At 35.8% G+C, this 12,354-nt stretch overlaps 1 protein-coding gene across 3 annotated transcripts in view; it reads left to right on the top strand.

Moving 5' to 3' along the window:
• The window catches only part of CDKAL1 (CDKAL1 threonylcarbamoyladenosine tRNA methylthiotransferase), a 421,878-nt gene that overhangs the window by 317,494 nt on the left and 92,030 nt on the right, over positions 1-12,354 (top strand). For all 3 annotated transcript variants that reach the window (XM_075052405.1, XM_075052406.1, XM_075052408.1), the window contains one exon: positions 11,904-11,966. In XM_075052405.1, the coding sequence (XP_074908506.1) occupies positions 11,904-11,966 (63 nt within the window). The remainder of the gene's footprint in view (positions 1-11,903; positions 11,967-12,354) is intronic.

The raw sequence follows: 12,354 nt of genomic DNA, 5'->3' as shown, positions 1-12,354 counted from the left end.
TTACAACATGTTTCCTTATGGTTTTTATGAGAACAACATGTGAGGTACTGCAGAAAGCCTTACAAACCATCAAGATAGCTATGATTTCTCTTATCTACAAGCCCAGTTATTCACCAATGGCATTAATTTTGATTGATATAGCTGTTGGTTAGTGGCAAATCAGTGTTGGCTCTTCGTGTTACTTTCTGGATGCTTACAAATAGTTTTGCTTATTTTCCTCCCTATTTTTCCAGGAACTGTATAAACTGACTGACCTACGAAAGCCTGGTTCCTCCTTTTTCCCTCTTTTAAAGATGGTCAAAACATTTGACTCCTTTTATGCCGTGTCTTTAGATCTACCGCAGTGCTCACCATTCGGTGTGCAGCCAGAACTGCGGGTTTGTGCAATGAATTCAAAGGAAGGTAATTACCTGTGAATAGGTTTTTTTGTGGTTAGACAAAGCTACTAAATAGAATTTTACAAAAGTTTAAAGAGAGTTTTATTTTAGAGCTAGATTCAGCTCAAGTTCAAACCACTTTAAGTTATTTAACCAGGTGCTGAAATGAAAATCTGTTTGTGTTGTTGTGGGAGACAGTTGAGCCAGTAGGTTTTAAAATAGGTTTTACCCTTTTGGAAAGCTATAAATGATCTGCCTATGGAGCTGCTGAAAATCCACTTCATAGCTTGAATCTGGGGAATGATTGAAATTGCATAGTCACGTCTGGGCTGTGCAGAATCAGACCCCTGAGAAAGGACAATATTTTTACTCCATCCTGGAGCCGTGGCTCTTAAATCTTGCACTGGTGTACTTCAGGCACATGGTACAAATCTTATAATAGAAGTCTTAATGCTTTCAAGGAGCACGACTGTCTTTCTTGAGAAAGCAAGTCAAAATTCAAAGCTAGACTGGAAATACACTTAGGAAACCAAGTTGGTGTTCTACTTTTTTGAATTTTGCTTTGTTTTTACAGCAGAAACTGATTGGAATGAAAATGACCTACAGCTTCCTCATAAACTTTATACAAATCCAGTTTGAAAATTTGAGCATCTTAAAGTAAATGTCCAGCTATGGGTTCAATCTAGGCCATGTTGTTAAGAAAAAGAATTAATAGACACTGGGAAATAAAATGTGGAGAATATACATGTAGAGGAAGAGGCAGAGTTCTTTCTAAACTTCACTGTCAAGCTAGAAATAGTTACAGAATTTGCAAGGATTCTGAAACCACCAACAATAACATATAATTTTGTGGGTTGATACTTGCAGCGATGTACAGTCCACAGGTTGGCCATCCAATATAAAAAAAAAATTACTTTCAGGAAAGTGTAGTCCTGTAAGATTTGTAGTGGCCATGAGCATTCATTACCCATTCTCTTTCCCTGTGAGTCTGTCTAGAAACCCTGATGCAAATCTGGCATTTTAGTTGCAAGGAAGCTGCAATAGCATCAGGATTTTTGTATACCACATACTCCTGCGCTGAATAGAAGGGAAGGAAGGTACTCTACGGATAAGGTGGAATAGTCTTGGATTTTAAGGGAGAAAATTATTTTTACCCCCAATATAAATATATATGTGATCAACATCTCAGGTAAATTTCTCCTTTCACTATAAATATTTTTCTCAGAAAAATTCAAAAGTCAAAAAATGGAAATGTAATTTAGTGAAATGAGTTTAGTGGTATTGTGGAGTTTTTTTCTTTTTTGTAGGATATATGCTTTAGCATCCATTGCAATTGCTTAGAAAAATGCAGAAGAGTATATCATTCTTCTGTATTTCCTACCTAAACTTAGTTCATTGAAATTTTCAAGATTATAACATTGTTCTTCGAAAGAAGTTTATATAAAATGGCATCAGGATAAACTCAATCCATAAATTTATTTTACTTCTGTTACATTTAAATCACACTACAAACTGCCTGAATAAACACATACATGGAGTATATTGGAAGCCTCTCACATTAAATAAAAGGATTGAATTGGTAAGACAGGTGTCATGAGAGCAATAAAAGCTGAAAATTGTGCATCTTTTTCCTTTACCAGTGATTATGAATTATGTATTCTGATCTGGGGCTTCAAGTTAGGATGTTACAGGAAGTTTAAGGACTATTTTGTAAATTCCCTCTTCCCTGTTAGGGAACTGAGAGGAGGCAGAGAGAGAAACAAAAATTTCTTCCAACACCTTTTACTCATTAAGCTGTTGTTATTAGTAGAACCAAGCCATTATTGTTAAAAGCAGATAACTATTTGCACAACACGTTCATTTAGTCACTGGCATTGACTCGCATGCCCACCTGTGGTTCCCTGTGGAGCAGAAGCTAGGAGGCCAGCCCCAGCTGTGTGCTCAGATGTTGGAGGGTCAACCTTTGGCTTTGAGGTGGGTGCTTGGAAGGTCCCTCGGAGGGATCTTTGTTCCTTTCGATATAAACTTAATCCTGCAGTCTTCATCTGCATATAGGACTCACCACACCTTTGTCTGATGTTGATCATACTGACCTTGGGCGGGTTGAACAGACTGTTAGTGTCCTGAGTTTGTTAGTTATTGCAGATTCAGCATGAGTACTAGTCTTCAGAGCTTATTAGTCCTTGGAAAATTTTCATATACTGCATTTTCAGCAGGTAATGTTACCGTCTCTGGCCTGCTGTTTTCTGTTACAACTCCATCCAAATCCATAGATGCCTATAGAACCCATTCACAGAAGCTCCTACAGAAGGGACCTCTCAGGCAACTGGATCTTATGTTTATGTATTCATTGTCCTTCTGTCCTCGTCATTGGCTCATAATGAAGTGGAAGAACCATGAAAGAAGTTTTAACTGTGTCTTTTTTTAACTTTTACTTGAATTACAGTTAGGTAACTTCTGTAATTCTGGAAATTTTTCTCTTTTTTTAATTCAGAATTTTAATATGCTTTATGAACCAGTCTGCTCAGAGCTGGAAACAGTGCCAGCAGTTGTAGACAAGAGAGTATTGCCCATAACTTAATCCCTGAAATTGGATGTATGCAGCAGAACAGAAAAATCTATTAGTTTCAAAAAAAACCCTCTTGGCTTTGGCATTTACAGACTTCCTAAGATGAGAACGTGGTTTAGATTTAATAGTTTGTGACTTAACACAGATAGCAAATTAAGAACCTATCCAGGTCTGATATTAATTATGTTACTGAAATCGTTTAAGCTTTACTCCTTTACTATCTTTGTTGCCCAGCATAAATAGGCTCTGGTTGAGTGTATTAGTTTTGTGGCTATCTAGAACTGTTATTTTAGACTCCAGGAACAGAATTTGCCAGTGCTGTAAGTACCATTTAGAATTTCTTTCTTTTTTAAAAATCACTACAGACTTATCAATATCATTCTCTTTGCCTTTGAAGTTTTTTAATGTGCATTTGATTTCATTAATTTTTTTTGTATCATGGAGGTGACTAAGCTTGTCCATCATTTGCAAATCTTGTGACATTTATGATGGCTCATAAATTGTGCTTGGAAGAAAAGGACACTGAAGTATCCTGAGGTGGGTTCCTGGTGACCCTTTCTTGAACTTCATCTGTCTTTGATAATCCAAGCACACTCCTTCAAAGCCATCACAGTCAATCAGGTCACTGAATGCTTTGGAGCTCGGATCTTCTGCTGTTTTCATAGCTGCGCCTGCACCTCCAGTCGCTGTGCTAAAAATCCATGTGGAATTTGGAATTGCTGAAAAACTGGAAGTAGGGTGGAGGACTGAATAGTACATTAAGGTAAAACAGCGAGGGCAATTTTTGTGTGTCTAGTGAATTTGTGTGTTGTGGGTACATGAGTTGTCTCTCCCACATAGCAAACACTTGAGCACTGTTTACCGCTCACTGTTTCTCTTCTGCTCTTTTTCTTCCTTCTGGGATGTCGGAAAACCTGGTGCTTTCAGGGCTGCTGTTGTGCGATAAAGCACACAGACATCTCACCAGATTATAAAAAGGAAAAGAGTGCACTGCAGACAGGTCAGTCCTGCGCATATATATGTCCTGGGCTTAACACGTATACACATATATATATAAAAAAACTACATTTCATTACTAAAATGTAGTTTGCAGTTCATTCTGGTTTGTATTATTGCATGACTGGGCGCAATAACTAATATATATTCAAAATCAGTCTGTCCCTTGTGACCAATCACTTTATTTCTGATTTAGTGTCAATCTAATTTGAAATATGGCTGATACCTCAGGCCAAGTTTCTGTTGGATACTTTTGTTCTACAAAATCTTTTTGAGCTAAACAATATTCCTAATCAGTTACAGTGGCATCCTTAGAAAATACCCACCTCATATAGATTATGAAATCTCAGTATGAATTTTAGACATAAAAATCTACCAGAAATGAGACAGAGCATTTACAAACTGTGCCCAATTTAAGGACCCTCAAGATGAACAAGGATTGAAGGCCTTTTTTGAAATTAAGGATTTCTTTGTGAAAGAATAAATTTTGCATCATTTGCCCACTGCTAAGGGAGAGACTTTATTATGAAAAATGACAGGAATAACAAACATTAATCCTAAACTAAATTAAAGAACTGAAGTGTAGCAGAAGGAATGGAATTCAGTAATATTTGTAAAATGTATGAGTTTGAAGAGTCTGTATTACATAGCTGAAATTATATGGGAAGGAAGAAATTGCAATGCCCATGGTTTAATTGAAAATGGAACCTTCAAGAAATTACTTTCAAATAGGTTGACAGACGATCTTATGAAGATCCTAAGCTGTTTTTTGAAAATATTTGTATTTTTCAATAAATAAGAATCTCTACTTAAAATGTAAAACAGACTAAACCATGACTATTTGTGTTACCACAATCCTGAAGACAGGATCACTCTAATGTTTGCAATCATTTTCTAGATTAATATGACTAGTAAAAGTGCGTAAAGTTTTATATATTTTCCTCTTTTAGTCAAAAAACTCATTGCATGGGCTCATAAAACTTTGTTCTAAATTTTTTAGAAAGAGTCACTGAGTGTACAAAAGACCAAGGAGTATACAAAATCTGAATTATGAATGTATACTTCTGACGTTAATTGGAGTTGGAAAAAATGTCTACCATCCTGGAACATTGAGGTAAACTGCTGAATATAACACATTGTACACTAAGTGACATTTTCCATTTGTGGATCAAAAATTATTAGAAAGTAATTTCTTAAACCAAGCTAAATAATGAAATATGCATGTATCAATAGTTAAAGTAGAACAGTGAGTCTATTTTAACATAGCAATTCCAGGTAGGTTAGGTCAAAAAGACTAGCTAATCCCCAAATGATTTTTTTATGCTTCATTATAGATGCAATCAGAAATACAGGAATAGTATCAGTAGAAGTGAGTTAGCTGGAGGAAGCAGGAAACTTGTCAAGCCTGTATTGTCACTTCTGCCCTTTCAGACCTTACAGGGCACAGAATGCAAGAGCATAATGAACACCAGTTATGATTTTATCAAGAAATCTGGCTGGGGCACAACATTTTTTTCAGGATCATTTTTAAGAGGGTGATGCACTGAATAACTCAAGGTCAAAGAGAACGGCTCACTGGTTTCTGATCACTTTTAGAAAAATAGTTTTGCAGAACAAAAAGCAATCTCTAAACTTTGATAACGTGGCAGTTTCAGTGGCTTGGCTTATATTTGTGTTGTGGTTATAGGTACATAGATTTAAGGCTTTATGGATTGAATCTCCAAGCAAGGGTTTTAAATGTACCTTGGTTGGAGTAGTTGCTACATCTGTCTCTGGTGTTTTGCCAAGTAACTCTCCGGAGATTAAAGTTAGGCCAGTCGGTGTCTGTAGATAGGGTGCTCCCAAATCCATTCTGTTTTATAAAAGTTTGGAGTTAGGAACTACCCAAGGCCTTGAGATCACAGATGTAATGTGGGGGAAAAGAAAAACACAGCTTCATTATTGCTCAGAAAACGCATGTTGCTGAAGTTAGAGAATGCCATAACACAAAAGGCATTAGACATGCTGTTTCAGAAAAGAAAGTTCCAATCTCATGGTTTTCGCTCTTGCATCTGTTACACTGCAGCCTCTGTGCTTTTAGTAATACTGGGGAAGAAGACGGTGAAAATACTTGCAAAGTTGCTTCATTCTTCTCCCGCAGTCTTGTCAAAGTTGTAGTTAAATTCTACCTTGGCTCATGAAGTTTAATGTGGTTTTAACTCTAAATTATGTAATCCATTAGATACTACGCAAGTAGGTAATAACGTGGTTTTCCAGACTTGTTGGAAAGAAAAACAATGTTGCTCTTGGTTGTTAGCACGCTCAAGTGTTTGAGATGCTTTATAAGCTCTAAATTACATAAGGGTCCTGTGGCAAAATAAAATAGTATTTTAATTCTGATCAGCAGTATGTAAAAGAGAAATGGGGGAGAAGATGGTTGGTAAGGGAAGAGAACTGAAATAAAGACATTCATCTGGTTGCCTTGACACATGTTACTATTTTCAGTGTTCAAGAAGGAAAAGAAGAATATTTGAATGGAAACAGATATGGGTCCCTGTTACTCAAGGCAGCCCCGTATACTGGAGGGTTTTTAAATTATGGAAACAGAACAACAAAAGCAGGAGAACTTTGCTGATGATATATTGAGGCTGACACCTTCAGTGGAACTGGTAGAATCTGCAGATGTGTCGCGGTATTAGGCTGAAATTATTAAGAACCTTGAAGGTGAAAATAGACTTTTTAAAACTAAAAGTTGAGTCTAAAAGAAACCAGTGATAACTTCATATTGGGGAGTAATTTTGTCCCTTTTATTCCCAGATGAAAATCTGAGAATATTTCATTTAAGCTGCTTCTAAGTAATCTGCATTAAAAATACCTCGTCGATACTGTAATTCTCCTTCATGATAAACGTTATAGACCTATACCGGCTTGAAAGGAAAACAAACAAGTTTTAGACTACATTAATATCATCTGAAAGACAGGTAATTATCACCTGAGTATGAAAAGAGGATCACCAGAGAAGCGCAATACACATGTGTGCCTACGATGTTTATTATTTGGTATAGTTAACTTTATTTCTAAACTTACTTTTCTAAAGTATTTTCTATTTGTAAAAATGTATTGTTAGGATGCCCTTACCTTTACCTTATTTTCACACCATTATTTGGAAAAAAAAAAAAAAATTAAGTTCAGCTTTATTTTTCTGAAGTAGTCAACACAAAATTTTATGCTGATTAATTTGTGCAGAAAATATTTGAAACAGTTTTAGAGATTCATCCTGTATGGGTTTTTTTTTTGGTTTGGTTGTTTTTTTACATTCTACCTATTCATTCCTTAACTTATTATTTCCTATCAGAAGTAGGACAATAATCCACAGTGTAGTCCACTTAAAGCAGTAGAAAATGTTTCATTATGACTAAAAATCAATGCACAAGAAAAAAAGAGTAAAAACACCAAGGTTACTAACTCTTGGCTTTATTGGTATGTAATTCTGGATGTGTTCTAAAAGGATCCTTTATTGTTACTGTACTTTAAGCATATAATATGCATCTCAGATGACCAATGTCCCTTTAAAAAAATCTCAGTAGTTAAAAGAGCAAAGTATGTGTTACTTGCATGTATACTTACGGGGGGGGGAAATAATGAAATTATGGTAATGTGTTGTTTTCTCGCTACTAACATTGTCTGTGTATGTTGTCATAAGAAACATCATTAGTTGATGTTGGTTTCTGGTTCTTGTTTTTACAACTGCGTGTTGAACGCTACCTGTCTTTTGAGAAGCACTTAATAACTTATGTGTATTTTAGTAACAAGCTTGAAATAATTCACCTACAAAAGTATTGCTTTACCTAGGGAAGCACTGCTGTCCTAGCATAGTTATGTGTACATGCATTTATGATTTTACAGTATTTAATTCAGTCCCGCAGCAGCACTTTAATCCAGTCTTTATCAAGCTTTCACATACTTTTCCAGCTAAAGATAGAAATAAAAAGTATCTCCATTGTGTCTCCCATATAATGCAACATTTTAAAAACTTACTGAAACAGAAAAGTGAAAAATTGTTTTTACGGTCATATTCATATATTTTTAGTGGCCCACATTAGCATACTATCTGAATGTATGTCTTTATCTCATCTCCCTAAACTTGTTTCTTTAAGTGTGATGAACTAAGTACTATGGGTTTAAAATTTAAATCAGTGCATGACTGAGTCATCAGAATTTTGTAACGTAACAAAATCTCTGCTTCTGTAAAGCGCGTGCACACACATACATACATACATCTATTGGGGAACCTTCTGTCCAGAGTCTTGCTTGTAAATTTAGGAGGATCTTGCTGGGCTCCCACAGGCTCCAACATGTGAACCGTTGCACACAGCAGTGATGCAGGCAGCACCCTCCACCCAGGGAAAGCCCTTCCTTCTGTATTAATAGGGTACTGCTCAGCGGTTCCCCAGATGGCCTGCTACTACTGCTTTAAAAAAATCCCCACTTCATATGCCACTGCTTGCTTTGATACACGAGTAGGAAATTGTGCAGTTCTCAGGCTCATGTTTTACTGGTCCTGTTAGTCATACAATATTTATCTGAAGTGATACATGACTCTGTCCTGTTGGCAAACCAATACTGGAAAAGTTTGTAGAGGAATAGTGTATCTCTGGTTTGTTACATGTCAGATGCTCTTGCACCAAAATTACGTACAGCCAGACTGAGTATTGCAAGTAACCCACCACCAAGAGTAACTTGGTTTAAGGAAATGTTCTGTGGTCACTGAACATAGGCTGTATCAATATAGGGCAAGCCTGAGAGAAGGATGGAAATAAGCTACAAGTCTGATGTTGCTATCTGACTTCTAAGAAGTCTTTTGATTTTTGGAAATACCCTGTGCTAATTTGTATGGTGACTTTGGAAAGACTTGATTTTTTTTTTTTTTTTCAGAAAGATAATAAATTTAAATATATCCTGTGCAGATCTGTGAGGGTGTTTGAAAGCGATACTGCTGCTGTACATGGAACAGCACAATGGGACTGTACATTTGCCTAAGTTCAGAAGGGGGTTTTGAGTGTTCTTTTACCATGTGATTTTGACAGCATTATTGGTACAGAACAAAGGAATGGGGAATCAGAACACAAAAAGGGAAGAGCAGGAAGATGGGGGAAGAAAAATATTTTTATATTGGTCAAGAGAGTACTTGAAAGGGATGTTGGACTAAGCTAAGGAAGGAGAAATAAGAGTATGAAGCTGTGTCAGGAAAAGAAGTTCTAGGGAGATGCATGTAAATAGGCAGTTTCGGGACTGAAATAGTTCCCTGGAGGCAATAAAGAAGAAAGAGCTTTTGGGCTCCTTATTTTCCTCTGTCACATCTAGACATGGGGAGGCCTGCTTTACTCTGTGCTTTACACTCTTTACAGGTGAGCTGAGAATCATGCCTTTTCTTCATGTAAAAAACTTCTTATTAATACCGTGTGGCTAATGCCTGCTGTAGGAGTGAAGGGCTTACCATTATAGCAGCATGAATTCCTTGTCCTTTTATTAGTCTCTGTGTTCTGAAATGTTTTATATTTCTGTTTTTTTGGAGATCTGAGTTAAGTTGAACTTGGTGTTCTAGAAAGACACAAATTATCACTAAGGAACCTTAACTCTGTGCTTAAGACATTTTTGTCTCTGTATATTCAGAGTTCCTACAAAGTAGTCAAATACTCTTTCAGTTCAGATCAGCTAAGCATACAGGACATCCTGGGAATTTCGGGGCAGCATTTTTTCATGTGCATCTCCAGAAGTTTCATTCCATGTTCCTCTGTGTCATGAATTTCCAACATTTCCCCAGTCAGGAGCATTTTGGTTTTGTACAAAAAGCAAAACTTCTACCTTTTGTGGAAAGATAGGAAAGAAACCATAATTTCCTATAATAAAAAGTGGAAGACTATATCTATGTGTTGTGCAAGGGAAGCCATCTTCATTCTTTATCTTGTGTAGGTAAGTATATAAACAGCATTTCGGCCAGAGTCTGAGCGTGAAGGATAGGACAGTTTCTGTCATATAGTTTTACTGAGTTATTAAAGCTATTGCAATAAAAATGCTCAAAAGCACTCTGTGTGCAGTCAAAATGGATGCAAGAGAAATAGTCTTTGGTAAGAAAAAGCAAGAATTAGACTTTTTCTGGATTTTGTGGCTTTTTTTCCCTAGAAAGATTAGTGGAGGTCTCCAGATTCCCAACTAAAATGCTTTTGTCGATTTCTTGCATGATTCTACATTAAATTAGTTTTTTTAAGCAATCTTTTAAATAATCATTTTGATATCTCTTTTCAATTTATTATCATATTTCTCCAAATCCTTTTTACAGTATTTTAAGCACTTTCACTGTGTATAACTGTACTACCAGGAAAGAAGTCATTGTATGATGGTGATGGAATTTGGGTTGTGCTACCTGATGCTTTCATTTCAGTGGGGTTTTTCCCATTGGAAATGAAAGAGGTATTAATGGGGGTTAGAGGGCAAAGTTTCCTCTACTAAGGGAGATCTTTTCTTTGGCAAAGGCATGTTTGATTGCTGAGAAAGCCTATACTAACAGAAATGTCTTTTTTAATATCAATTCTGTTAGTTTTGAATCCCCTTAGGAAACTCAGAGAAACAAGTCCTGTTAGGTATTACTTCTGGTAATTGAACAGAATTGTCTATAACAGAAGTAACCTTCTCATACTGAAAACAAAATTTATTGTTCCTTTTTGAAGAGGAACAGTGACTAAAAAATTATTTTCTTGACTCTTTAGCAGTCGTAACTAAAACATATGTAGGGACCTCACAGACGTAGTAATATTAATCTGATACCTTTAATGACTCAGAAAAATCCAGCTGTCATAAATTTGTACTAGTAACTAAAGTTATAGCTTTTATGACTAAGTTGCTGCATCTGAACTTTTCACTGAAAATTGTGTAAACAAAGAAAATACATAGTTTGTTTTGCATAATCAAAAATTACTAATTTGTCCTATAGTTTCCAGAAGTTAAAATAAATACTGCAGTCATGCAGCTGCCTATTTGGTTCCCAGCATGCTGGAAACATGAACATATCCTCCCAGTTTAGTTGGAAAACTACTTTCGCAGAATTAATGGCTAAAATAAGACAACAGTACAGACTACAAGCAAGGAGTTCCTGTAGTTGTCTCCCCTTTACACATTATCCAACATGCAATGCTTTGCCTCCCCAAGCTATGAGATAGGTCAGCGTCAATTTTGACATAATAAAACTTTGAACTTATTTGTGACTCATGCCTGCATTAAAGATGAAGAGTGCTTTTCTCCTCTCCCTGCCCCTCCTGCATAGGATGCAGCTGAGAGATTCTATTTAACATCTGCTGAAATCACTGAAAGCTCTTCCATTGATTTCAGAAGAAGCTGGATTAAGCACGTTTTGTCTTTGAACTTTGCTCTTAACAGAAGTTTTTTTCCCTTTGCCTTGGCATTAAATGGCATACCACCTATTAATTTTCCACAATCAAGGCAATGAGAGTATTAGCATCAAAAGAAATCAAAAAATAATAAATTATTCTTCTTAAACTGACTTCCTTTAAACCTAATCTGCTATAAAGCGAGACTGCATGTACATGCTAGAATAGTAGACAAGTCTTTGCAAGATTGGAGCCTAATCTTCAAGTTTTGTTATCTGTATTCTAAAACATTATTTATAATTTATTGTGCAGAAATTAAAACAAATCTGAATTGTTTACACATTCTACTGATGTTGCATAGATTAGTGTTTATTATTTACTACGGATATGTTCTTAACATTGTTAATATATATGTTAATTATTTCCTGTGATATTTAATATCCTTAATCTGCATACACTGCTCTTCATACCTACAGTTCCATTTACAAAGTGGGGAGAGAATGTGTTTGTACCTGCATACAGCTTTTAAAATCAGTAGTCTCTTTCTTTTTGCTTTAACTTTTCTAATATGGTTTATTTATTAATATTACTTTTCAGAAAAAACAGAGAACAAAGGATCTGTCCCAGCTGTTTCATTCATACAATCCATATGATCATAAGGTAAGAAAAAATATACTACCTATGTTTGTTGTTAAGAGTAATTCCAAACATTCATGATAACTATATTTCATGTTTAATGCAAAAATGAGAGGAAATGATAAAATTGAAAACGCTAGGGTATTCATGTTACTTAAATTATGCTATCATATAAAAGTTTCTTTGTTTCTTCAAGCCAAGCTTGAAAAGCTGCATTTTCTGATTTGTGAAGCCAATGACTCACATTAACCTCATAGAAGTATAATTTATAGACTGACACTAAATCCTGCAAAGTGACCATATGTGGTATCAGATTCCCCTCTTTTTTTTTTCTCACTATTTAGAAACTGTGTTGCCCTTGAGTATGTTGCTTAACCTGTTGTGTCAGTTAGGCCCTGAGATACATGATACT

The sequence above is a fragment of the Buteo buteo genome, chromosome 20, assembly GCF_964188355.1.
Source record: "Buteo buteo chromosome 20, bButBut1.hap1.1, whole genome shotgun sequence".
NCBI lineage: Eukaryota > Metazoa > Chordata > Aves > Accipitriformes > Accipitridae > Buteo > Buteo buteo.
Note: the sequence above shows the minus strand (reverse complement) of the source record. Positions and strands in the feature narration are given on the sequence as shown.